The following is a 27,862-nucleotide window of genomic DNA, read 5'->3' as shown; positions in this document are numbered from 1 at the left end:
ACTTAGGCATTCTGTCGTCTTTGGCCCAAACTTTAATGTACGTTATATTTAGGTCAATAACCCTGATTTCACTATTTATATTCAGAGAGAGAACTAGCTGGAATTTGGATGAATAAACATACCTGAGATATTAAAACTCTTCAAACACAAGTATCACTAAAATTGGGACAGTGAAGCCATTGCTGTTCCTGAAGACTGATGCCATATCCTTGATTTTCATAAGAATAACAAAGTTAAAACAATCAACATACCCAAGCTGGGACACAAATGTCCTGCCTCAGAATAGGACAGTAACAGCAACACAGCCCACTGCATGTTTTCCTTACATGGGTTGAAACATTTTGTCTGAAAGTGATAATCTTTAATGTTGCAATTTTGCCAAATTTTTTTTATTTTCCCACTAGAGGCCTGGTGCATGAATTCGTGCACCGGTGGGGTCCCTTGACCTGGCCTGCAGGGATCAGGCCAAAACTGGCAGTCCGACATCCCCCGAGGGGTTCCAGATTGTGAGAGAGCGCAGGCCAGGCTAAGGGACCCCACCGGTGCACGAGCCTCTAGTATGCATATAAGATCTTTGGTTAATCTCTTCCTGCCCTCCCCCCTCCCTCCTTCCCTCTGAGATTCATTAGTCTGTTCCATGTTTCCATACCTGTGTATTGATCATCTGCCCCCTGGTGGTCAGTGTGTGTCATAGCTACCAGTCAAATGGTCAGACACTTAGCATATTAGCTTTTCATAAAAGCCTAATATACTAAGTGTCTGACCGAGCGGTCGACCAACCGGTCACTATGACTCACACTGACCACCAGGGGGCAGATGCTCCGACCGGTAGGTTAGCTTGCTGCTGGGGTCCGGCCGATAGGGACTGGGCGAGATGGAGCTGGACATGCCCTGGAGCCCTCCCATGGTCCCTCCCCAGCCATTGGCCCTGATCAGGACTGGGTGAGATGGCCAGGTGGAGGGCTCCACCCATGCACGAATTTTATGCACCGGGCCTCTAGTATATAGATAATCTAGGAATTATTCTAATTTGGCATTATTCAATTCTAAAGAAGTTTCCTATGCGATTACTTTGTGCCTAATTGTAGGGATACAGGGAGAAATAAAACTCAGTCTCTGCTCCTAAGGAATTCACAGTCGAGTAGTAAAGTCATTAACAAATGAAGAACTGCTTGATGATTAGCCAGTTATTGGCCTATCAGCTGACACAAGGAATCAAGAGAAGTCACCTTGGATTTTACTTCTTTATTTCCATTTCTTAGTGCTTATTTGCCTTCATAATTTCAGGTTGGGCATAATATGCTTGACAACGTGACTCTCCATTAAAATCCAACTCCCTGACATCCTGCCTCCAACAAGATGTATTTAGAAGCCCCTAAGTCTTGTTTATTTTTTTGGGGGGGGGGAGGCGGTTGTTTTAGTATTTCTAAGGTCCGCCTCAAAGTCTCGTGTGTTCTAGCACTAAGACTCCTTCCCTTGCTTTGAAATTCCTATCCCTAGTTACTACCATGAAAAAAAAGTTAAGCATTCCAAGAAGCCTCTTGCAATTCGGTCAATCTTGACTCAGCAGACACGGAAGCAAAGGTGGTCCTGCAGTATTTCCTGCTTCCTCAGAGTCCCAGAGTAAGGCATGGGTAAAGGACATCATGCTGGTTTTCCAGTGAAAGCATCCTTTTTGAGCTGAGTGGTGTTAGCCCATCCCTAAGCAAACTGATCGCTGTGCAAGAACTTGGGCAGGGACTCCCGACAGACATGGTGCACTGACTTTTGTGGTGCTGTTCTTTGCCCTCCGGCGTCCCTTTGGCTCCTCACAGTGCCATCTCAAAGCGCTCAGTTCCAGTATTCCAACCCAAGGCCATTTCCAGGAGGGCTGCCAGGCTCAGGCTCCTAGTGAACCAGCACTGCTTGGTTCAGCACGGTCCCCCCAGAGGCCCCTGACCTTTCGGAGAATCCTCCTTACAGACATCCCAACCAAGTCCCGTGCTCCCCAGCTGGTGCTGCCAGCAGTTGAGTCTTCATGGAACTCTGTAGTGTATTATAGGTTGCTTTTCCCACTGCGAGCATAGGATTCAGCTTTCATGGGTTTGCTGAATCAGTTCTACTTGTTTGCTTTCCAGCTTCCAAATTTTTGTTGCTGATGTCTCCTCTCCTGTTTTGTTTGTTCTTGTGTACTTTGACTCTACAACAAACAAACAATCGTATCTGTCATTTAAGGGTTTTAGAAAAGATTAGAGGTGTGTGTGTGTGTGTGTGTGTGTGTGAGTGACCTAAATCTGGGTTCAGCAAGCTATGGTTCCAGTGAAAAATTCATCCCTTTCTTATTTCTAGGGCAGTGGTCGGCAAACTCATTAGTCAACAGAGCCAAATATCAACAGTACAACGATTGAAATTTCTTTTGAGAGACAAATTTTTTAAACTTAAACTATATAGGTAGGTACATTGTTGTTAACTTAATTAGGGTACTCCTAAGGCTTAGGAAGAGCCACACTCGAGGGGCCAAAGAGCCGCATGTGGCTCTCGAGCCGCAGTTTGCCGACCAAGGTTCTAGGGCATCAGTACTAAAACTTCCCCATGCCCCGAAAGTTCCCAAGCTCACCCTTGCTTTCAGTTTCAGCACATGCCTACTTCCATTTGTTATTCCGGCTGCTTCTGTTGCACGCACAGGTATTTGTAAGCATTGCCACCCTTCCTGCATTGCCCCACCCCCTAGAAGGCAGTGGCTAGTAGGATTGCAGCTACTCCCAGACTTGTTGGTCTCCCTGTGGGTATGATGTCCCAGCGGTTGTCATGCCCCTGATCCTCAGCCAAGTGCCTTTTGTCTCCTGAATGACAGAGCAGTTTCTTTCTCAGTGTAATGGTGACTCACTTTTTAAAAATAGTCTTTGATGTGTCAGAGCCTTTTTTGAAAATCTAAACAGATTGTATTGACTAATTCCCTTTTAGTCAGGGAACCATTTTTACCTTCTGAAAGTGGTGATGTATTCATTAGGTATGATTCTACCTTCCCGAACCCACACAGCTCTCACTTTCCATGCTTCAGTGCCTTTCTTTCGATGTTCCCACCCTCCCAGCACAGCCTGTCCTACCAGGTCATCCCATCCCCGCTCACATACTCTCTCCTCCTTGTCTTCCCAGGTTCTCCCAGCGAAAATTCTTTCTCTTGCATCTGAACTCCTATAGCAACGTTAAAGGCTTGTTACTTCTCTCTCTGTATTACCCTCTTAATAGTTCATAAATTCATGTCAGGGACCATGCTTAATCTTGTCATACAGTCTATTGAGCTTAGTAAGAACTCCATGTATGTTTGGTAAGTTAAATTAATGAGATAAATCTAAGGAAAAACTTCTTGAAAAAAAGTCTACTATATCAGTAGCCTCCACTTAACTCATTCATAGCTGCATCCCCAAGTCTGATCATGGCAGAGAATTGTTCCCACTAAAGTTACAAATGCCTTTCTAGTGAAAAATTCTGGGACATCTTTTCACCCATCAGCTTCTTCCACCTTTGCCACTTTGGATATACCTTTTGGTAACCAGTTCTCACCACCCCTGGCTTTCTCTATCTTTTTTATTACTTCACTGATTTTGTTCTTTATGCCACATTCCCATCAATTAAGGCTTTTTAGAATTTCTCTGTCCTCTCTTTTTTTTTTCTCTCTGTGTATCTTCAGGAATCTCATTACTCAGGTTTTGTTTGTTTGAGATTGGGGTTAGGGAAGAAATTGAGGGGCTTAAATGAGAGGTTAGTTTCTCTCAGGATCTAAGCAATGGAGAAAGTAAAATAAGGCAAAGGTAGCCATATGGCTACTAATAAACTGTTGCCAGGATAGTCCATTTAGTTCTCACACAGCAATCAAAGTTTATATTGAAAAATATAAATCAGATTATGTTACTCCCCTGGTGTTAAGCAGAAGTTTTTCACTGCTATTGAGATACAATGCAGACATCTTTCTATGGCCTCCTCCACACGGCCTCCGATGGATCTGGTTCCTGTTTGCTTCTCTGATCTTATTTCCCACTCTTCTTGTGTTTCCCACACTCTGTGTTCCAGCCACACTGGTCGTCTCTCTGTTCCTTAAATGCACCACAACTTACTTTTCCTTCTGCATAGAATTCTTTTACCCTTGATCTTTTCTTGGCTGGCTCCTGTCTTCAGGTCTCAGCCCGTATGTCACTTCCTCAGAGAATCCTTACCGAAACACCCTATCTAGTATTGCCTGTATTTCTACCCTCGGCCACTATTACATTGTTGAGTAGTCTTCATACTTATCACTGTCAGAAATTACTTTATTCATTTATATGTTTACTTGCTTATTTTATTGATTTTTTTAGAGATAGAGGAGGGGAGAGGGATAGAGAGATAGAAACATTGATGAAAGAGAAACATCGATCAGCTGCTTCCTGCACACACCCCCACAGGGGATCAAGCCCGCAACCTGGGCAGATGGCCTGACCAGGAACCGAACCGGTGGCCTCTCTTGGTTCCTGGCTCAATTACTCAACTGCTGAGCTACACCACTCATGCTGTTTATGTTATGCCCAGAGTTCGGGGTCCCCAATAATCCACCACCAGGGAGCCTTTTCCGATGCAAAAGCAAAGGGTCTTTTATTCAAGCACGGGACTTGGTCCCCCCTGCCTCCATTACTGGATGCAAGAGAGAGCCCCGAGTTCCAAGAGAACAAAGAATTTATAGGGCTTGGGGTTGGGGGCACACTCTGACCACTGATTTGGTCAATTCCGGTTGGTTGAGTGAGGGCCAGGGGGCTAGTGACGCAAGGGCAGGGTGCAGCTAGGGTCTGGTTACACAAAGACAGGGGGGTGGCTAGCATACTCTTGGCCTTGGGCTAGTTTTCCCCACTTTCCCATTGGCCGAGATAAGGGCAGGCTGAGTAACTGATACATTCTGCGGCTTTTTCTTGGAAGAGGGGTTAAGAACACAGCTATCAGTCCTGTTCTGTCCTTTCATTTATTTGTGTGTTTTTTTAACCTCCCTGACCAAATTATAAATTTCTTGAGAATAGGAACATTCTTGTTCTTGCTTACGATTGTATCCCTGAGTCTAGTGTGAAGTACAGTAGTTGCTTAATAAATATGTTAAATTAATGAATAGATAAATATCTTTTTCATTACTTCCATCCCTATATATTATACTTAGCTTTTCTCTCCAGCTTTATTGTGATATAATTGACAAATAACATTGTGTAAGTTTAAGGTGTACAATGTGATGATTATATATATATAAAATATGCAGATTAGGCCAGGATGCCGTAACGGGTAACGACCACACAGGAAGAGATTGCGCGCGCGCAGGTGAGGCCTGGAGCAGAGATGGAGACAGAGACGAGGGCCAGTGAGCTGCAGTGCCCTGGCTCGGGCTGGTCCCCCGGAGCCGGAGAGGACATGGACAGGGACAGGGGGACCGGCCCGCAGCCTCCGTGGCTGAGCAGAGGCCTGGAGAGGAGACGGCGGGCCCGCCTCCTGTGAAGGCAGTGCAGCTCCCTCCTGGCTCCTGTGGAAGCGGCACGGCTCCCTCCCGGCTCCCATGGGCGCCGATGGCTCGCTTCCACCTCCCGTGGAAGCAGTGCGGCTCCTGGTGGCATGCTGCGGTTCCCGCCGGCTCCTGCGGAAGTGGCGGGCGGCCTACTGCGCGTGATATCACGTGATGGGCTACTAGTATATAATAAAATGATTACATTACCACAATAAGGTTAGCACATCCATCACCTTACATCGTTACCTTTGTGTGTGTGTGTGTGTGTGTGTGTGTGTGTGTGTGTGTGTGTATACGTGTGGCAAGAACATTTAAGATCTGCTCTCTTAACAGATTTCAAGTGTACAATACAGTGTTGTTAACTATAGAATGCTTTTATTTTACCTGTTGGCTACTTAAGGGGATTTTTTGAAAATGCTTGCATCTCTAAGACATACACATGGTAGCTAGCAGAATATACGTGTTGAATGTATACCGTGACAGGTGGGATCTGAAAATGTAGCTTGTTCACTGCATAATTGGAGCTTTGCAAGCCTCTCCAGTGACTGGAAAGACTGAGCCCCATTCTTCATACTTTCTTTATGTTCCTTTTATCCACTTCAGAAACCAGACTCAGGAAACATCTGACCATAATAAAAGATTTCCAGTAAATGCTAGGTTTCCTCATTGGACAAAGTCATGTGCAGCAATGCTCTGTTGGACTTTGGTCTGGAATTCTGTTTGGTCACCTGTACAGCACACCACATGGCCACCTCTGGCCTGTGAGCCAGGAACAGCTGGAGCCGGGGCTGCTTGAGTGAAAACGACATATTCGTTAGCCCGAGAAGTCTGATTATTCTTGCTCTGTTTCTTACAAAACAAACCTCACCTTGTTGAATACAGAATTCTCTCTTTTGTTGTCAAAGTGGTTTATAACTAAAGTGATCTTACATCCTTTAGAATAAACACAAATAATAATCGGCCAAACGAATTCTCAAGTCTGTGGCTTTAATGCTCAAAGTGACACCAAAACTTACACAAAACATGAATATGTCACTAACTTCCTTCAGAAATTTCTGCTCTCTTATTTGCATCTTCTGCAGTTTAAAGACACAACCCACTGCCACTGGGAATGATATCTGTGAGAACTCTGACTTTTTACCTGTTTGGTGTTTGCATTCCCATGTCACACTTTTTTTTAAGTGGATATTAACTCGTCTGTCTTCCTTGGCTGGAAGGCAAAAACTGTCTCTTACTTGGCTCCCTATCTCTAGTGCAGGCATACCTCGAAGATATGGCAGGTTTGGTTCCAAACCACTGTAATAAAGAACATCACAATAAAGCAAGTTGTAATCTTTTTGCTGATGGAGGGACTTGCCTTCAATTTGTAGAAAAACACAATAGCCCTTGCCGAGCGGTTTAGCTAATTAGAGCATCATCCCATACACCAAAAGGTGGATTCGATTCCAGGTCAGGGTGCATACCTAGCTTGTGGGTTCCATCCCCAGTCGGGAGTGTAACAACTGACCAATGTTTCTCTCTCACATTGATGTTTCTCTCTCTCTCACTCTCTCTTTTTCTCTCTCTCTTAAATCAATAAATAGCACAATAAAATGAGGCATGCCGGCACATAATAGGTGCTTGATAATATTTGTGGGAAGGAGGGAAGAATTTTTGAAAGGCTCAGGATATTTAGGAATTGATGTGGCTGAGGTATATTTAAGTGGCATGAAACAAGGATGCCTCAGGAACTAAGCAGAAGAGCTGCACAGCGAAGGTGGACGAAACCTTCCATCCTTCTGCATGATGCCAGAGATTAGAGGTTAAAAACCTAGAGCTGGATTAGAGTTCTCTTCTTAACTTTCTTCCCTGATGATATAAGTAATGCATGTTTACTGTAGAGAATTTTCAAGAATACAGAGAATAAATACCACCTATAATTCTTAATATTTGTTAACATTGTTAACATTGTCTTTTTTCTTTTAGTCTTAGGTAAGTTTTAGTCTGTTAGTTAACTTTTAGCCTTTTTTCTTTATGTTTAGATGGAAAAGTTTAAGACGTTATTTCATGACTGCTCGTGAGCACAAAGTGGATAAAATACCATTGGAAAAATACTTGTCAAGTGCAATAAAAATTTGAGATGCTGTTTTTATTGTTGTTAATCTGGGCAGTGAGCTCCTCAGAAAGCCTTTCCTAATCTTCTGGTGAATGTGATCTCTCACCCAGAAAGTTTCTTGGGCACTTTTCGTATCCCCCCGCACTGATTTGTGGGAATGTTTGTTCCTTCCTAGGATGAGGCCAGTTCAAGGTTGACTTGAATTGAATGAGAATTTATATACATCATGGATTTCCCCCCAACCTGTGAAATATCACTCAGATGATATCACCTTTGAAAGAAAGCAAGGGCATTTACTAGTTTACTCCTTTGTTTAATAGACATATTGACTACTTTCTGTGTGTTAGTCACTGAGCTAGGCATCAAAGCCTCAAAATGAACAGACAATGCTTGTCCTCAGGGAACTTGCAGTTTAATGAGAGAAAAAAGAGAAGTAAACAAGGATTATGACACAATATAACAATGCCATAATAGCAGCTCAGTGATGGCCTAGAGAAGAGAATGCGCAGAATTGATCAGAGGAGGCTTCCAGATGAGGGATGGTTGAGTTGGGTCATATTGGAAATATGGGGTGGTGGTGTTTTTGTATGCAAACAGAACAGTATGTTCCATGTAGAAAATATGAGGTACACATCTCTTTGGAGAAATGGAAGTAGTTTGGCATATCTAGAACATGAGGTATATTAGAGGTAGCAAATGAGGCAAGATAGTGAAGAACTTGAATGTTAGAGCTTAGACTTTTTGTATAGGCTATGGGGAACCACCGAAGCATTTTAATCAAAAGCAAAGACGCAGTCAGGTATACCTTTTAGAAAAATCATGCATCAGTATAAAGGACGATGGAAGTGGGCTAAGTTGAAGGTAGGTGTGTGGTTAGGAGGCTATCAGAACAGTCCCAGCAAAAAATAGGCAGATGTCTAGAAACAAATCTATAGAGCCGGTAAGAAAATTAGTGGTTGCTTGAAGCTAGAGGTGGGGGAGCAAGGCGTGGCCGTAAATGGGCACAGGGAGCTTCTTAGAGTGAAGGAAATGTTCTCAATCTTCATGTGGTGATGGTTGCACAGCTCTGTAAACTTTCTAAAAATCAGTGAATTGTACACTTAAAATGAGTGAATGTTAGAGTATGTAAATTACACTTCAATAAAACTCCGAGAGAGCGATGGTTGGGGGAGAGTCAGGGCTTCTTTTCTGAAACAACAAGAGCATTAAGAGGAGACAGATGTGAGAAACGGTGATAAAGAAGTAGAATTTGTAAGAGTTAGAGGTTGATTGTCTCTCATATGATGGTCACCTATCTATTCAGCTAAGTGTCCTAATTGTGCTTCTACAGTTTTGTAAAAAGATGTGGGTTTCAGAGCATATGGATCTGCCCTTAACTAGCAATACAGAATATCTGCCTCTGGATTCTTATAAAAATCATACCCTCTAGTTCTCTGCCACCCACTTGTTCGTAAACGCTTGGTTATGAGGGGGGAAAAGGTGTGAAAGATTGCCCGAAGGATATGTGGTCCATTCACTTATGTAGGATTGTTACTCGGCAGTAGTTACTGAGTGCTAGATCTTACCCTGATAATGAAGCAGTGAAAAAAGCAAATACAGTGTCTGTCTTAATGGGGCGTGTAGTCCAGCAGTGGGGATAAATGTTATTTACAGTTATGGTAACTGTCGTGTCATATGTCCATGTGCACTCAGAGAAAATGTCATACTAATTGAGATCTGAAGAATAATGCTGGGGTGTGGCGTGGCTATAGACACTGGTCCTATATCCATTCAACTGGCATTCTTTTGTAGTGAACCTTTTGAGTGTGATCTCTTTTAAGTCTGGAGTCTCTGAGTGATCCTGGGCCTTAAATTATCTTGGTGTCCCTTATAATTGTTTTTATTGAACTGTACACTGGCTTTATGCCATCATTTCTATTGGTTCATGCTATAAGAAACAGCCATTCAAGATTCACAATTACTTATTATTCTAGGAATGTTGTAAAAGACACAGGCTTTGACATCATGTTTCATCTCCCTTAGTTAAAACCCAGGAGAGGAACTTCTTTCTGGTCACTGTAGAGTATTTGCTTTTGTGTTTGGTCGTTCAGTTGCTCTGAAGCACCCTGTTCATCTTGCTCCAGTTCTCCACAAGGGACGTTCTCTCAGCCTGCAGTGCCCCGTTCCATTCTTGTTAGGTTCAGCCCTTACTCCTCCTTCAGCTGTTAGTTCAAGTGTCACTTCTTTCTAACCATCATCCATTCTCCTTCTAAACTAGGTCTGGTTGCAGACAGAAACTTTCACAGCACTCTTTCCTTTTTTGCTTAATTAGTTTTTAGTTGAGTGATTTGTTGTTTGGTAACTTTTTTTCTCTTCTAGACTGATGACAGGTAGATCCATGAGGGTAGAGACTGTGCTTTTTTTGCTTGCTGCTGCATCTCAAAGTATAGTATCTTGCACATCATAGATGCCCAATAAATATTTTCTGAACAGTGAATGAATGAATGTGGGCACTGAATCTTGTAAGTGTTCGTGTTCTCCTTGGCTGTTTGGGAGCTCGGGCCTCCTTGATTCTAGCTATAGGGTTTGTATAGGTCCTCATGGCATGCATTTTGTGCACTAACATTTCCCAATTACTTAATGTTTTTCCTTTCTTTGACTTCATTTTTTAAATTCCATTGTGTACTATAAATTCCTATAGGCCACGTTAAGCCTTTTGGAGAAAATAAATAATAAACAATTGGGTGTAAGGATAAGAAAAGAAAGGGAGAATTCACAGGGAAATGTTAGTGTCTAACTAGATGCAGGAGGGAAGTTTTCTTTTGCTTTTTGAAATTTTATTTTCACTATGAGAAAGAAAAAGAAGTAAATCTGCCCCCTAATCTGGCAGAAAATGCCTCTGAAGAACTCGGGGCCTGTCTCTGCCCTGAGATGTTCCTCCCTGTGGCAGAAGGCTCGGGGCGGGGCTCAGCAGGGCCTCCTGGCCCAGTGGTCGGGTGGGCATGGACCTGTGGAGGCTGTCTGTGCAGCTGAATCCCGTTCCAGTTGATTTTCCCTTGGGGAGGGTCTGGGCAGAGCCAGTGGGAGCTTGCTTTCTAACTGTGAGAAGGAGAAAGAAATGAACTTGTCCTCTTGTGTTGCAGATTCAGTGGTTCTATCCTTTGACTCCGCTGGACAAACTCTAGGCTCAGGTACCAGTTCCTTCCCTTCTGCCACCCTTTCAGCACTCAACACTGACCACATTTGAAGTGGAGCCTAAAGAGGTGGGGGGTGCCTGGGGGTGGGCAGTGGAATATCTCAGAATTGTGGGGAAGTCTCAGGAGCCTTTCTAGGGAGACATGGTCTGGGAAGCAGAGTGGGATACAACACCCAGAAGACTTTGCTAGTGGCTTTAAAAGTGTGCACTGCAGAGTTTGTAGGAGATGCTTGTCTCTCACTCAGAGTGGTCCGGGTTTCTATACAAAGGTATGATTTCTGTCACAGAGAGTTGGGCAGAGGGCGCTGAGAGATGCCAAGCTCTGGGTATGCTGGAGTAGATAACCATCAGGGCCTCCAGCAGAATGCCAGGCTGGTGAGAGCATCGCAGCTTCCTGAGGACACACACCTCACTGCACACTTCCACGCACACCCTCCAGGAGGTGCACTCTGTCATGCACGTTTCCTTACTTGCACTCGTGCCAAAACTCATGCAGGCCGGCACACTCCCACTCTTCCCTGTATCTACGGTGCAGCACACACAGATTGGCACACCTGCCCCTTTTACACAGAGTCACCCAGGCTCCTTTGGGCTTGGCTTTCACACGACTGTGCTGTCGGCAGTGAGTGAAAGAGAGGCTACTTTGATTCTTCCGCTTGCTGCCGTTGTGTCCCTGTGGGAGCCCTGGAATGACATTGCTTTGTCAGAAAAGCATCTCTGCATTAAGCCTGTGTTTTTTAGTTGAAGATGGTGGTGGGTGCTGCTTGCAAATAACAGGGTGAATTTGTTGGCCTACTGAGACAGTTAATCCTTGAATGCAGTAGGTATATGTTTCACAAAGCAGCCAGGAGGTTCAGGCAGTTGTGGCAGAGAAGATGGTCACAGCTACCACTGTTTCCTGAGGACCTTCTTAAGCCAACAGTGTGCTGAATGCTTTACACACATCTTGCAAGGTAGACAATATAGCTTTAGTTATAGATAAGAAACTAATGCTGAAAGAGGTGATCTGGACTGGTCTCTGTCCAGCTCTGGAACCTATTCTCTCTCCTTTGCCATCTTTTTTTTTTTAACATGTTTATATTGATTTTAGGAAAGAGAAAGGGAGAGGGATAGAGAGATGGAAACATCCATGAGAGAGAAACATAGTCAATTGGCTGCCTCCTGCACATCCCCTACTGGGACTCGAACCAGTGAGCTCGTGGTTCATGGGTCGATGCTCAACCACTGAGCAACACTGGCCAGGCTCTCCTTTGCCATCTTGCAGTCTCATGCCTGATATGCTTGAGGTATCTCCGGTCAAAATGCTGAGACAGAAGTCACTTTAAGACAAAGTGGGCAGATAGTGGTTTTATTCATATAGGAAAGATTAATCAATTTTAATACATTAGAGTTAAGAAATTCTGTTAATTGAAAGATCTATTAAGAGTGAAAAGGCAATCTAGAGTGAAAAAAGGTATTTACAGCACAAATAACCAATCAAGGGCTTGTTTCCAGAATAAAGAACTACAAAAATCAATAGGAATAAAGAAACAATGCAGTATAGAAACAAGTGAAAGAACGAATAGGCACTCCACAAAAGAGGAATCCACATGGCCAGTAGACCTATGAAAAGGTGTTTGATTGAGTTAGTATGTAGGGGAATGCAAATTAGAATTACAGTGAGATACTACGACACATATACCAAAATGGCAAAACTTAAAAGGCTTGATGTTCCAGTGTTGGTAACGATGTGATACAATGAAAACTGAGTTTCTACTGGCCAGAGGATGAATTGGTTACAACCACTGTGGAAAAGACTAGCTAAATTTGAATATACCCCATGACCTGGCAGTTTCTCCCCTAGAATGAATGATGCTTATGTCCACACCAGGATATATGGTCAAGATACATATGTAAGAATCTATCTCTGTCATTGAATGCAGCTAAAGGCCTAGACATAAAGCATTTAGCAGCTATTTGAGGACTCTCAAATATAAATAGTAGCAGATAAATTGAAGGAAAAGACACTGGCAGTGAATTTCTCATTTTTCTTCTGGATCCCATGTCATGGGATCTCTGCGCATGGGATGCAGGTGGTGCATGTCATGGACTTGAGAAAGCCCAAAACCCAGCAGTGGACACCAGGGCACAGAGAGAATTCCAGAAGACCTCTAGCTATGACTGGGGGGCAAGAAAGGGGTTCTAACGCACGAACAGAGGGGGAAATCCCAGGGGTTTTTTGTTTTTTTAAAAAATATATATATTTTTTATTGCTTTCAGAGAGGAAAGGAGAAGGAGAGAGAGAGAAACATTAATGATGAGAGAGAATCATTGATCAGCTGCCTCCTGCATGCCCCCCACTGGGGATCAAGCCTGCAACCCAGACTTGTGCCCTGACCCAGGATCAAACCCTGACCTCCTGGTTCATAGGTATATGCTCAACCATTGAACCATACCAGCTGGGCCCAAGGGTTGTTTTTTGCTCTGTTCTCTCATGCCCTAGTTCCCAGGCAGTCCCACGGTGGTGGTGGAAGTGCCAGTGGCAGCCATGGGGCCTTCAAGCATCTAAAGCAGAGAGGGAAACCTTTCTCTCTAATTAAAGGAGCTGTCATCTTATGAGGGTGGCATGAAATCTGGTTGCTTTTTTCTCTCTTTTTTCTCTGGTTGCTTCTTGCTGCTTGGCCCCAGATTTGGGTATAATTCAGGAAATAGGTGGCAGAATATGGTAACGAAAATCCCAGCTTTCTGGCCAGAGGACTGGGAAGGGGAAGCCCAATGAATTGGAAAGTACAGGAGGAAACAGGGAGGTTATCAGGAAAGCGACTCCATGAAGTTGTTGGTGAACTTTCACGCCAACCCCTGAGCTGTGCACGTGATTCTAAAGAGTGCGTTTGATTCTAACCAACCTAACAAAGACTTCGAGAACTGAACTTAGGAATAGATCACGGCCTGAGTCTCAGAGTGGACGCTGGTGGTGCAAACAGAAAATACACCTGAATAGGTTGTGAAATGGAACTGCTATTGAAACCAAAACCCATAGAAGGCTGCTCAGAACTTGCCACCTAAATCCAACCGGGTTGGTTGATTATCTGGTAAAACAAAAAATAACATTCTCTACCGGATTTTAACAAGACCTCAGGTTGCATACCATAATATTCAAACTATGAAAAATTAATCATCATATGAAGAACCAGGAAAATCTCAACTTGCATGGGAAAGACAATCAAGAGATGCCAGTGCTGAAATGATACAAATGTTGGAATAAACAGAAAAAGACTTTAAAGTAGCTGTTATAAAAATGCTCCCAAAACTAAGGGCAAATACTGTTGAGATGAATGGGAAGGTAGAGTGTTAGCCAAAAAAGAAAAAAGAAAATAAAGAAGAACCAAATAGAGATATAAGAAAAAATACAATAACCAAAATTTTTAAAATTCAACTGAATAGACTTAACAGCAACATGGAGATGACAGGGGAAAGCATCAGTGAACTTGAAAATAGAGCAATAGAAATAACCAATCTGAACAACAACAACAACAAAATTTAAAAAGTTGAGCAGAGCCTTGGGGACTTGTGGGACAATACCAGAGGGTTTATCATCTGTGTCATTGGACTCCCAAAAAGAAAGAGTGCTGTACAGAAGAAATATTCGGTGAAATAATGGCTAAAAACTTCCCAAATTCGTTGCCCAAGTGGGGTTTATCCTGGGAATGAAAGGTTTAACATTAAAAAAAACAGTCAATGTAATCTAACTTATTAACTGTCAGAACAGAAACAAATGGTCATGTCGATTGGTGAAGAAAAAGCATCTGACAAACATACTTTAAAAAAAAAAACACAAAAAACTCTCAGCAAGCTTAGGAGGGAACTTCCTCAACCTGATGTAGGGCATCTACGAAAAGCCTACAGCATACATCATATTTAATGGTAAAAAAAAACAACTGCCCTCCCCCTAAGGTCAGGAGCCACTGCTGAAAGTCCTCACTAGTACAAAAGAAATGAAAAGAATACATTATTGGAAAGAAAGAAATAACATTAACCCTCCTCATAGGTGACATGATTGTCTACATAGAAAATGCAAGGAATCTAAAAAAACACACCCACCAACCTCCTAGAACTAATGACTGAGTTTAGCAAGATGACAGGATACAAAGCCCTAACACAAGAAAATTAATTGTATTACTGTATACTAGCAATGAACAACTAAAAATAAAAAATTAAAGCAACATTTTACAGTATCCCCCCCAAACCAGAATACTTATGTATAAATCTAATGAATTGGATAGTATCTGTATGTTGATACTTGTTCCTTTCCCATTTTTTCTTGCTTATTGACCCAACTCCTTAAGCCATGACCTAGGAATCTCTTGTTGTTCTCTTCCTCGCCCCTTTCTGCTTTTTAAAATCTTCACGGTGTGTCCTTGTGCAGCCACTTCCTTCTGGCACCACTGTCCCAGTTGCCATCATCTCTCCCTCAGACAAGTGAACATCTAACTGGTTGGTCTCTCTGTGTTCCATTTGTTGCCTCCCAGCAGTCCATTCTCCACATTGTAGCCAGAGTGATCTTTTAAAAATGTAAATCAAATCATATCTTGTTCACACTGGAATCTCTCCAGTGACTCCATGGTTCCCTTAAAATAAATCCAAACGGTGACATACAGGGCCCTCCCTCGTTGCTGGCTCTTACTTCAGTTTCTCTCTGCGTTAGTCTGTTAGCCCCTACTGACCTCAGACCACATTGGCACTGCTGCTATTCCATGACTATGCTGGGTCTCTTCCTGCCTCGGGGTCTTTGTAGTTACTATTTCCTCTACCTAGCATGCTCAGATCTCCTGCTTTGCCTGACTCTCAGGTTTCTGTTCAAATGTCACCTCTGCAGGAAGGCCTTCCCAGACCACTTTATCTGAAGTCGTCTGCTTTCTTGACACCTAGACCTTCTCTGAGAAGGGAGCTCTTTATTCCTTCTTAGCCCTCATCCTTCCTTTAAATTATCTGTTTATTTACTGTGTACTGTCATTCTTCCCTCCCAGGATGTAGGCTTCCTTCGGCCAGGGACCTTGCCTGTCTTGTTCATCGCGGTGTCCCTGGTACTTAAAACAGTACTAGTACATAATAGATACTCAGTAAATATTTGTTGAATGAAGAATAGAAAAATAATGTCCATTGCTTAATGAATAAAAAAGGATTACATAAATAATAGCACATCCATGTAGTGGAATACTACGGGGCCATTGAAAATGATGCAATTTTATATTTATTGACACAGAAGAGGATATTGTTGAGTGAACAAAACAGGAAAAAACCATGTATATTGAGGCCACATGTAAGTAAAATTATATATGCACCTTTATACATGTATTTTTAGAAAGAGATTTTTGGGAAGATGTTCACCAAAATGTTTGTATCAATTAACTTTAGATTAGAGTTTCACTTTATTCTTTGTACATTTTTTGCATTTTGATTTTTTTAATTAAATCTTTATTGTTCAGATTATTATATTGGTTCTCTTTTTTCCCTCCCTAACTCCCCTCCTCCCAGTTCCCACTCCACCCTCCACCCTCACTCCCCACCCACTGTCCTCATCCATAGGTGCACGATTTTTTCCAGTTTCTTCCCGCATCTCCCACACCCCTTCCCCCCCCAAGAATAGTCAGTCCATTCCCTTTCTATGTCCCTGATTCTATTATAATCACCAGTTCATTCTGTTCATCAGATTATTTATTCACTTGATTCTTAGATTCACTTGTTGATAGATGCGTATTTGTTGTTCATAATTTTTATCTTTACCTTTTTCTTCTTCTTCCTCTTCTTAAAGGATACCTTTCAGCATTTCATATAATACTGGTTTGGTGGTGATGAACTCCTTTAGCTTTTCCTTATCTGTGAAGCTCTTTATCTGATCTTCAATTCTGAATGATAGCTTTGCTGGATAAAGTAATCTTGGTTGTAGGTTCTTGGTATTCATCACTTTGAATATTTCTTGCCACTCCCTTCTGGCCTGCAAAGTTTCTGTTGAGAAATCAGCTGACAGTCGTATGGGTATTCCCTTGTAGGTAACTGAGTTTCTTTCTCTTGCTGCTTTTAAGATTCTCTCTTTGTCTTTTGCTCTTGGCATTTTAATTATGATGTGTCTTGGTGTGGTCCTCTTTGGATTCCTTTTGTTTGGGGTTCTCTGTGCTTCCTGGACTTGTAAGTCTATTTCTTTCACAAGGTGGGGGAAGTTTTCTGTCATTATTTCTTCAAATAGGTTTTCAATACCTTGCTCTCTCTCTTCTTCTGGCACCCCTATAATTCGGATGTTGGTATGCTTGAAGCTGTCCCAGAGGCTCCTTACACTATCTTCGTATTTTTGGATTCTTTTTTCATTTTGCTTTTCTGGTTGGGTGTTTTTTGCTTCTTCGCATTTCAAATCTTTGACTTGATTCTTGCGCTCCTCTGGTCTGCTGTTGGGAGTCTGTATAATATTCTTTTTATATATATATATATTTTTTATTGATTTTTTACAGAGAGGAAGGGAGAGAGATAGAGAGTTAGAAACATCGATGAGAGAGAAACATCGATCAGCCACCTCCTGCACATCTCCCACTGGGGATGTGCCCGCAACCCAGGTACATGCCCTTGACCGGAATCGAACCTGGGACCCTTCAGTCCGCAGGCCGACGCTCTATCCACTTAGCCAAACCGGCTTCAGCGTGTATAATATTCTTTATTTCAGTCAGTGTATGCTTAATTTCTAGTTGGTTCTTTATCACAACATCGAGGGTCTCATTAGTTTTCTTGTACATCTCATTAAGTTTATCGGCAGACTCTAGAAGACTCTTGAAAGACCTCAAAAGTGTGGTTTTGCATTCTACATCCAGCAGCCTGCTTTCCTCCAGTTCTGTCATTTGTGTCCTGTTTCTTTGTCTCGGCATTTTTTTTTATGCTTCGCTGTGTCGATAGAGTGGCTTTCTGTGCTAAGTGTCCCAATTACCTGAGGTAGACACTCTTGGTGCACCCCCTGTGGGCTTTGTGCGCAGTCTTGTAGCTAAGCCTTGATTGTTGTAGGTAACACTGGGAGGGATTTGACCTCCAGGCCAGCTGGCAATGAAAATCAGCTGTGTCTGCAGTGGGAGAACTTCTGTCCTCTAGGGAGGTGCTAATCTAGCCTTTGCCTGAGGCTATTCCGCAAATGCCTCCGTGCAAGGCTTGGGCGGGGCGGGTCCCAGGGGATCAACAGGGCAGACGGGATCAACAGGGCAGGCGGAGCGAGTAGTTATGGCAGCTCTCAGTCCCGTCCCCAGAGGCTTTGCCTCTCAGTGTCCCAGCAACCGCTGCAAACCTCGGAGAGAAAGCTGCCCTCAGGTCTGACCGATGCCAGACAGTCCCGCTTCTCCCGTTTGAGTCTGGGTCCCTAGAGACTCGCCCGGAACTGGAGCTCAGAGACTCCCTCCCGATTGAAACAGACAACCGCGCCCTCAGCTGCCAGCCCGCTCCATGCGCACCTCAGCACCTTAGTATTTCACTTCCGCACTGCGCCTCCTCTGAGTCTCGGTATGCTTTTCTCTTTCCTTCTAGTTGTGGAATTTCCACTCAGCCAGCCTTCCTGTGGTTCTGGGTGATGTCCATTCCATCTTTTAGTTGTATTTTTGAAGTGGTTGTGCGAGGCAGCAATCTCCGGTGTTTACCTATGCCACCATCTTGGTTTCTCCTGCATTTTGATTTTTACAGTGAGCATGCTACTCCTACAACTGGGAAAAATAAAATTATTTTTGTTTGGATGTTGGCATGGGGGAAGGGAGAGGCCTAGCAAGAAGTTCCTGGTAAGCCCGGATCCCCTATGACTGGGAGCCCTCCATCCAAGCACAGCACAGCTTTTCTGCGGTGTGACACTGCTGGAGAGAGGGACACTGTCTTGTTTTATGTAATAATTGCTCGGTGGTTATTTATACTTACCTACCTACTAGGTGGCAAGCTCCATAAAGTTTAAGGTACAAACTATTTCCTGGCCCAGCTGTTTGTTGTTGTTTAATTCTCACCTTAGGATATGTTTATTGATTTTTTTATTTCTTTTTAGAGAAAGAGACAGAGAGACAGAGAGAGAGAGAGAGAGACAGAGAGAGAAACATCGATTGGCTGCCTCTCATATTCACCCCAACTGGGGACCAAACCTGCAACTAGGTATGTGCCCTGGCTGAGAATTGAACCCAAGACCTTTCAGTGTATGGGATGAAGTTCCAACCAACTGAGCCATACTGTGCAGGGCCCAGCTGTTCTTTTGGCATGCTCTTCCTCATAATTCTTTTGCAGGATGCCCTGGCGTGGTCTGGACACACTTGATAATCATGAATCGAATTGAATTCACTGCATGCCCAGCTCTAAACAGCTGCTGTTCTCCCAGGATAGAGGGGAAATTGGTGCATGACCATTTTGCCTTCACCAGGATGGGCTTCTCCCTTCCACTGTCCATTGGCCCAGCAGTGTCACACTGCAGAAGAGCTGTGCTGTGCTTGGATGGAGGGCTCCGAGTCATAGGGCACCTGGGCTTATTCAGAACTCCTTGCTAGGCCCCTCCCTTTCCCCATGCCAACGTCCATCCATTTGAGGCTGGGTTTCAGTTTGTGAACCTCCAAGTTATTTACTAGGTCAGTTAGTTTAGTCTAGGTCAGCGGATTTTTCTGTGTTTATTTTATAAAACTGCTTTTCCTATTTTAGTTTGTCTTTGATTAATTGATCCTATGTTATGATTTATTTCCCTGACTTGGGATGATGTGGGAGCTGTTTGCACTTTGGCCAGCCCCTCTCAGGCCTCTGTGGACTCCCACAATTCATGTGTGGGCAGGACTAGGGCCTTTTGACACCACCCTGGGATGGGGGGGGTGGGGTGGGGTAAATAGTAGGTGATCGCTCTCATGGCAGCTGCTCTTCTAATATGAGGGTCACCTTTTTTCTTTCTTTTTTTTTTTTTTTCCTTTTTTCTTTCCTCTGAGTGTCAGTGTGGCATAACATAAAGATGCTTCAGAGTCAGACCTGGGCTGGATCAGCAACATCCCAGCTAGTCCACTTATTGGTTGGGACTATCGAACGTGTTATTTCCTCTCTCTAATTCTGTTTCCTCATCTGTAAAATGGAGATAATACCTACCTCACAGGGTTGTAAGGAGTAAATTGGGAGTGTAGGCGGAGGTCCTGACTACACAGTATGCTCAACAAATAGTAGTTCCCCCTCAGTTTTTCCCTTTGTCTGGCATGTCTAACAGTCCATTTGTAACTGTCCCCAACTTCCTCCTCCACCCAAGCCATGACTGTATTCCTTAAGTTTAATATAGCTCATGACTTTCGTTAGAGACTGTGCAGTGCCGTTTCTTCAGAAATGAGGGACCTATTTTGGTTAAGATCGGTCCTCATTCTTTTGCCCTGTGCCCTTTGCACTTAGCAATTCATCATAGCTCAGAGGTTGGAGCCAGAGACCCTTTCCGAGAAAATCTGGCAGCAAAGCTTCTCCTGCCCAGTGGCCTCTCTTGCCCTCCTGGCTTTGTGTACTCCAATACGAAGCACTGCTGTTTTCTGAGAGAACGAAGTCCATAGTTTTAGTCCATAAATTAACTTCATAGACCTCAGTAAGAGTTTTCAAACTGGTCTTCGTGGGAAATACGCATTGTTGTCAACAGCAGTAGTTATTTAGTAAGCACCTGCTTCGTGCAAAAGCACCATGATGGGAATTGATGGTGGTTCTTTAGAACAAAAAAAAGGAAGTAGATCACTGGGGAACAAAATTGCCAGTCGCACTGTTGGCTCATGATGTACACATGTAGTCCCTGAAATTCCATTTGGGGACTCAGTGGCATGAAGGTGAGCCTAGAATAGGACACTGGGCTCAGGGAACCTTCAGGGTCTCCTTTCATCCTGGAATAGGATCTCACTGTTATGGTGCTCCCCGCTGTTGACACATGAGAGCATAGGTAGAAAGTGGTAACATTTTACACCATGCCGACATAAGCAGGAGGGGACTTAGGCTATCTAAATAGGGCATTGTGAAAACATTTCTAATTTTCTTTACATTGTAGAATTATGATGAGCAAAATGCAGTATAAAGTTTTATGGAATATATTAAATGTTGAATAAAATGGAGCTTATTTCAATATTCATAAATTTGTATGTCAGGTTTTATGCCTCACAGGTGGTCAGTTTTCATAAATGTTCATATGAAAATGTCAGTTTTCATATATGCTTGAAAAGAATGTTCATTCTGTACTTGTTGGATGTAAGGTACTCTGTATCAGTTAGTTCACATTTATTAATTGTTCAAATCTTCTAAATTCTCACTGACAGCCTGTTTTTTAGTGTTTCCATTGTGATGACAGGAGACCCATTGTGTATTTCTTCTTGTAATTCTGTTAATTTTGCCTTATATACAGAGAAGTTCATTATTAGGTGCATACACATTTTAGTGCATGGCCTCCTTTTGTTTATGTCCAATTTCTGAACCTCCTAGGACAGTGGTTCTCAACCTGTGGGTCACGACCCCTTTGGGGGTCCAACGACCCTTTCACAGGGGTCGCCTAAGACCATTGGAAAACACATATATAATTACATATTGTTTTTGTGATTAATCACTATGCTTTAATTATGTTCAATTTGTAACAATGAAAATACATCCTGCATATCAGATATTTACATTACGATTGATAACAGTAGCAAAATTACAGTTATGAAGTAGCCAAGAAAATAATTTTATGGTTGGGGGTCACCACATGAGGAACTGCATTAAAGGGTCGCAGCATTAGGAAGGTTGAGAACCACTGTCCTTGGAGTTTACATGAGGTAGAACACCAGTTTATCCCTTGAAATGGCAATGGGAGAGTTAATGATTAATTTCAAAGGCTTTAGGTGTCTGAAGAAGCATTTTATGCATTCACAGGTCTGACTGGGTGCGGGTGCAGAAGGAGAAGAGCAGAGATTTGCATCATTGATGCCCTTCCCACCTGGAGCCAGGCAAAGGACACACATGTGCTCCTCACTCAGGGGTTCTGCTAATGCTGGGCTTTCCAGCCTGGCTGAGACAGGAAGCCTAAACCACCAGACTAAACATCCCTCCTTCGCTGCGTGGCTGCAGACTTGCTGAGTTGGCACCTGGGAGTAGTGTCCCCTCAGGTGCTGGGAGAGCATAAGTGCACATTGGTGCACACTGTGCCAGGCTGACCTGGGAGTCCCAGAGTCTTCTGTTCTTACTACGGATTTGGGATCAGCGGACTGCCAGGGAGACCTGGGCTTGGCTGCCAGCTTCCCCAGAGGTGAATTGTCCCTGAGAGTTGATACACTCAAAATAGCATTTCCATTGGATAAGCTGAACTCACATCAAGAACACATTTGTACACAGTGAGATGCTGTGGGGTCCACAGCCTTGCCCAAACCCGACAGTAAGAAGCTGTGCATCTGTACTCGCAGAGCAGCATGCCTGGGCCTTCCTGATCGCTTCTGCTCTAGTTTGCATGTAAGATTATACTTCCACTTTCCTCTGGCTGGGGACTCCGTGAGGAACTGCACAGATTAGACCATCAGTAACAGCTATGACCATGTGGCATATTCAGTAACAGCCTATGAATATGAGAGTAGAGTGCTTGTCAGGTAAGATCCCTGCTGTGTTGGAGATGGGGCAATTGCAGGTTACACAGGAACTTCTAAAGCAGTGGTTCTCAACCTTCCTAATGCCGCGACCCTTTAATACAGTTCCTCATGTTGTGGTGACCCCCAATTTCATTGTTACAAATTGAACATAATTAAAGCATAGTGATTAATCACAAAAACAATGTGTAATTATATATGTGTTTTCCGATGGTCTTAGGCAACCCCTGTGAAAGGGTCGCGACCCACAGGTTGAGAACTGCTCTAAAGCCTTGGTGGAGGAAGTTAAATTTTAGGCTTTTATAAATGACCAGAGGCCCAGTGCAGGAATTTGTGTACTGGTGGGGTCCCTCAGCCTGGCCTGTGCCCTCTTGCATCCCTGCAGGGATCAGGCTGGTCCAACATCCCCCCGGGGGATGTAGCAGTGCAGGAAGCTGCAGGTGGCCGGGGAGGAGCCTGAGCCCAGGCTGGGCGCAGCTCCCACTCGTCCTGGCCCAGTTGTGCCTGCCTCTGCTGCCGCTGCTCAGTAGCGCTGCCCTGGAGGCGGGAGAGGCTCGTACCACTGCAGCTATGATCTCCAGCCATGAGCCGGGAGTCTGGCATCCGTTGGTCAGCTGAGCAGCGCTCCCGCCTGGGAGCACACTGACCGTTAGGGGGCAGCTCCCGCATTGAGCGTCTGCCCCCTGGTGGTCAGTGCACATCATCTGCTGGACCGGCCGCTTAGGGTTTTATATATAGAGATGGGAGTGAATTACTGTGGAAAATTTGGAGTCATCGAAAGGGAACCATAGCCCTAGCTGGTTTGGCTCAGTGGATAGAGCGTCAGCCTGTGGACTGAAGTGTCCTGGGTTTGATTCCAGTCAAGGGTACATGCCTGGTTCTGAGCTTGATCCCCAGTAGGGGGTGTGCAGGAGGCAGCCAATCAATGATTCTCATTGATGTTTCTCTCTCCCTCCCTTCCTCTCTGAAATTTAAAAAAAAAACAACAAAAAAAACAACGTTGGGGAGGAACCACAAAGTAAAAGCCAAGAATGGCCAGAGCCAGGGAAGCACTAGTGTACAAGGTGATCGGACTAGTGAGGAGAAGCAGCTACCGCTGCCGCCACCGCTGCACCGCTAACATTGCCCTCACAGTACAGGGAGGAGGAAGACAGAGAATCCAGGACTTTGTAACGGCTCCTTGTTAGGCTCCTTTGGTCATGTGGTTACTCCGTTTATTCTCCCATTTATCCAGCACATTTACGGCACACCAACTCTGTACCAGACCCTAATTAGGTGCTGGAGAAACAGAGAACATATAAAGTTAGGATTGTTTAATTGTAAGCAACAGAAACTGACCCTGGCTAACTTAAAAAAGAAAAAGTGATTTACTGGAAAGACGTGGGTACCCACAGAATCAAATTAAAAGCCTAACAGCTGGCCCTCAGAAAGGACGTGAAGGGCAGTGCCAGGAATCTAGATGGCAACGAATGGTCCATCTCTTCAGCCCACTGTTTTCTCCCTGGTGTCACTCAGCTTAAGAAAGAGTCCAACCAACCTAGCGTTTGCCAAGCATCTACGCTTTGAGTAGGGAAAACTCAGGGACAGTCTCACCACTTGCCAGCAATGATAGAAGAGCCGTTCCCTGAAAGAAATTTAAGGGGCTTATTTCTAAAAAGAGGGCATAAACAATAGATGTGCACTACAGACTCCTGAGCAACTAATGGCAGAACTGCAGTAAGTTCTAAGCATTTGGTGATGGGCACGGATACGGGGCTCTTGGCCTAACAGAGAAGGTGTTCATTCACCATTCCTTTAACACGGCAAGCACAGTGTTAGTGATGATGCCTCAGTAGACCTTCTAGTCCCCTGGAGGAGAAACACGAGTCAGAGTCTGAGAAATGTATAATTCCAAACTGGAATTTAAGGGCTCAGCTGATCAGTGCATCTGTGTGAGGAAACAACTGGAAGTCGGGGAAAGAACCTCTGGGAAGGAACAGACAGAATAAATCCCGGCAACAGTATTCTAGTCGCTCTTAGTCATCCCCGGGCCCTCTGTACCGGGCCCTTCCCACACTTTGGCTGGATGAGCCATTAAATGTCCTATTTGCCTAAGTTAATGCAACCACTACTAGTATATTGAATGTGGAAGCGTTCGGGGATAAAGCACAGACAACTTCACTTTGTCTCCATCTGTCCCCTTAAACTGCTTTCAGTGTAGGAAGTCCAGAGAATTTCTGTTACCTTTGAGGTAATAAGAATCCCATGGTCACATTGAGTCACCAAGTCCAAAATTAGTGTATCCAGACGTTTGTAATAGAGCTTTCAATTTATTCAGTTACAGTAACTTCCCCTCCTCGCATTAGGGCTTAGTACAGTGATGGCGAACCTTTTGAGCTCAGCGTGTCAGCATTTTGAAAAACCCTAACTTAACTCTGGTGCCGTGTCACATATAGAAATTTTTTGATATTTGCAATCATAGTAAAACAAAGACTTATATTTTTAATATTTATTTTATATATTGAAATGCCATTTAACAAAGAAAAATCAACGAAAAAAAGGAGTTCGCGTGTCACCTCTGACACGCGTGTCATAGGTTCGCCATCACTGGCTTAGTACCAGTGGTGCCTGACCCCGGAAAAGGGTGTACCCTGCTTGTCTTTCTCCGCCCCCATTGCTGGCTACAGTTTCTGGCCTCTTTGGAATTGGTGGGGAAGGGAAGGAGACTGTGAGCAGAAGAGACAAAAGGTAGTGTTGGCACTCTCTGAACTGGCTTTCCTGTGGGGTGTTCTTGCAGGCATTTTGGAGACACGCCCCCCCTCCCCCCACACACACACAAGTTGGAACTTCCCCTCTGCAGTTCCCGATGTGGGTAATGCATGCACCAAGCCTTTCACTCACTCCTTCTGCAGCTCCTGGGACTCCCTGTGTCTTCCCCTGTTACTGAAGACCTGTCAACCCACTGGGCAGACCTTTTGAAAAGGACCTAAAACAATCCCACTAGCTCATTCATGCATCCTCTTCTGCAGCCAGTTCTGGTAGTGCAGGCCAGTTCCAGTGCAGCTCGCTCCTTCGCAGTCAGCTGTCTCGTGGCCTTTACACTTGTCAGGTAGAAGCCAGGCAGCTGGCAGTCCATGGTGTCCCCTTTCTTCAGTGGTTATGTTCTGCTTCCCTCACCAGGCTTAGCTGACACATGTATGTACCACCCATTCAGCCCCTTAAGAGAGATGGTGTTCATAATACTGCTCTCTCCAAAGAAAGTCTTCAAATCCTTTCTCCCTTAACCTCACAACCAGTTACTCTTATACTTGATGTGGGGAGGGCCTTTGGAATTGTATAACAAGTATTCAGATATTTCCTTTGAAAATTTACATCTTAGTCTAGCATCCTACCGTAGTGTCTGAAACTTACCGTTCTAGAGGCTTGGCTGAAACTTTTCTTTTTGGCATTTGGGTAGACTAATTGGATTTTGTTTTATAAACACTGTGACCAAATAATCCTGATAACAGTCAACAAATATTTGCTGACCAGGTACTGTGTGCAGCCACAAAAGATAAGTGCTTCCAGCCCTGATGAGCTGCCCGCCTAGGACAGAGTTTGTCAGTCGTTAGCCTGCTGGCTGTGTTCTGCCCGTGCACATGTTCTCAGCCTCGTAATCTTTTCAATTCCCCTCACATCTGTTGCCAATGTTTACAAACAGAGAGATTTTATCTTAAAAGATCCAGATTCTTGGCTTTGAAAAAATCAGAAGATGTGGCATTGCTAGGCCCGCATCGCTGCCTGGCACAGTTCGCTGTTCGCTGGAGCTGGCGGAGGCTGCCCCTTGGACAAGGCGTGCAGTCTCCAGATGGACGCCCTTCCATCTTGGCTGAAGCCAGTGTCAGTTCCCATTTATCATCATTGAGCCACACAGATACCTTTTCTTAAAGAATAAATGAAATATTTCTGGTCATCATGTCTCTTAACAAAAGAGAGAAAACAGGAGGGGTCATAATTTCTTTAAGAATGCATATTAAACACGTAAGGACACTTTGCAATTAATTGTATGTGTGTGTGTGTGTGTGTGTGTGTGGGTGTGTGTGTGTGGAAAACACAACTTAAGATGCCATGGCAAACTAAACCACTGATATGATTACCATACAGAAAATATGTGGTTAAAAATAAGACATTTCAACAATTTGTTCTTAATGCAACCAAAATAAATAATGTGAGCTGCTATGGGATGGTATTACATTCTCCAGCTTCCCTTGTTTATCTCATGTTTTCCCTTGGCCCCTGACATTTGAGTTTGCAACAGAGAGAAAACATTCTCTGGCCTTTCTGGAAGGAATCAGCCGAAGTATGGATTCATCCTACATCCAGTGGGTCCAAGGGAGTCAACGCTTGGGTCTGAGGAACAATAGCAGGACAGTTGCCACAAGGTTATGACTACCTAGGGGAAAAGCGACAGGTGTTTGGCAAGTTAATGAGGTTTTCTTTTCCAGGGAATGATACAACAGGATTGTTGAGACTGTTAAACTTTGGAAACTAACTTTTTGCAAATTTTGTTTTTAGTTTAGTTTTTCAATTGAAACCTTCTTCTGTTTTTAGTTCAGTTTAATTTCTGATTATTATTGAGCTAAGCCTCTAATCCATTTATCTGATTTAGAGCAAAACCAGAATTATTTTGAGGAAAGGATTTCATTTGCCCAAGTCTGTGCTCTTGGGAGGCAGGCCTTCTGTTGAGTTATGTGTCCTAGTCGGTGTATCTTCAGTTTTAAGAAGAGGAATTACTCTCTCACCACAGCTTAGCTGCTTCTGAAAGCACACAAGTGTGGCCTTAACCAGGGTTGCAGAATGGCTCCGGGGAGGGACTTGCCAGTATGTGTGACTTTCCTGTCTTGGTCATTCATTGCTTACTGCAGTCTGAGTTCCTCGGAGGCCTTGCTGCCTAGTGTTTTATCCTCATATGAAGCTAGGCCAGCTGAGAACTGCATTCATAGAACCTTTATTTTAGTGAAGCCATTCTACACACACACACACACACACACACACACACACTGCAATCATTGAACAAAGTTATAAGAAACAGTTCTGTGACACTGCCTGTATTTTCCATCTACAAATATTTTTGGGGACACAGCGGGATTCCTTCAAGTCTTAGTATCAGGAATAACTGATTCTCCAGGTTTATTTGTGGACACTGTAAACCATTTATATCAATTCTTTGCATTTCGTTTTAGCTGTGAGAAATCTGGGGGAACAGATCTTTAATCTTCCTCTGGCAAGCACAGAGGACCTTAGCACATCCACTTTGTGTATTTTTGTCCTGGCTGCATTTTATTATTTTTCCTATGCTTATTTATGTTTTGGCTCCCTTATTTATTCTTTTCAAAACCTGTACTTCATACAGTTGTTTTTTTAAAAGCTACTTCAACTTCATTTTCAAATGAGGCAAGACATAAAGAATTAAATAAAATATTAATTTATCATTTCTTACAAACATCAATTTGTTTTTGGACTTTATTTTAAACTTCCTATTTCTTATGTAATCAGATATATCA

The 27,862-nt window shown here is 43.7% G+C and overlaps 1 protein-coding gene across 2 annotated transcripts in view; it reads left to right on the top strand.

Annotated features, from left to right (window-relative positions):
- Nucleotides 1–27,862, top strand: part of ST3GAL3 (ST3 beta-galactoside alpha-2,3-sialyltransferase 3) — a 175,381-nt gene that overhangs the window by 61,035 nt on the left and 86,484 nt on the right. Inside the window, exon 3 of one of the 2 annotated variants that reach the window (XM_070404941.1) lies at nucleotides 10,709–10,756. The exons of the other annotated variant lie outside the window; for it this stretch is intronic. Within the exon in view, the coding sequence (XP_070261042.1) occupies nucleotides 10,709–10,756 (48 nt within the window). The remainder of the gene's footprint in view (nucleotides 1–10,708; nucleotides 10,757–27,862) is intronic. 2 annotated transcript variants of the gene reach the window in all.

This window comes from Myotis yumanensis, unplaced genomic scaffold (genome assembly GCF_028538775.1).
Source record: "Myotis yumanensis isolate MYYU_CA2020_CCGP unplaced genomic scaffold, mMyoYum1.0.hap1 SCAF_2, whole genome shotgun sequence".
NCBI classification, from domain to species: Eukaryota; Metazoa; Chordata; class Mammalia; order Chiroptera; family Vespertilionidae; genus Myotis; species Myotis yumanensis.
This window is presented reverse-complemented; position numbering and strand designations above follow the sequence as displayed.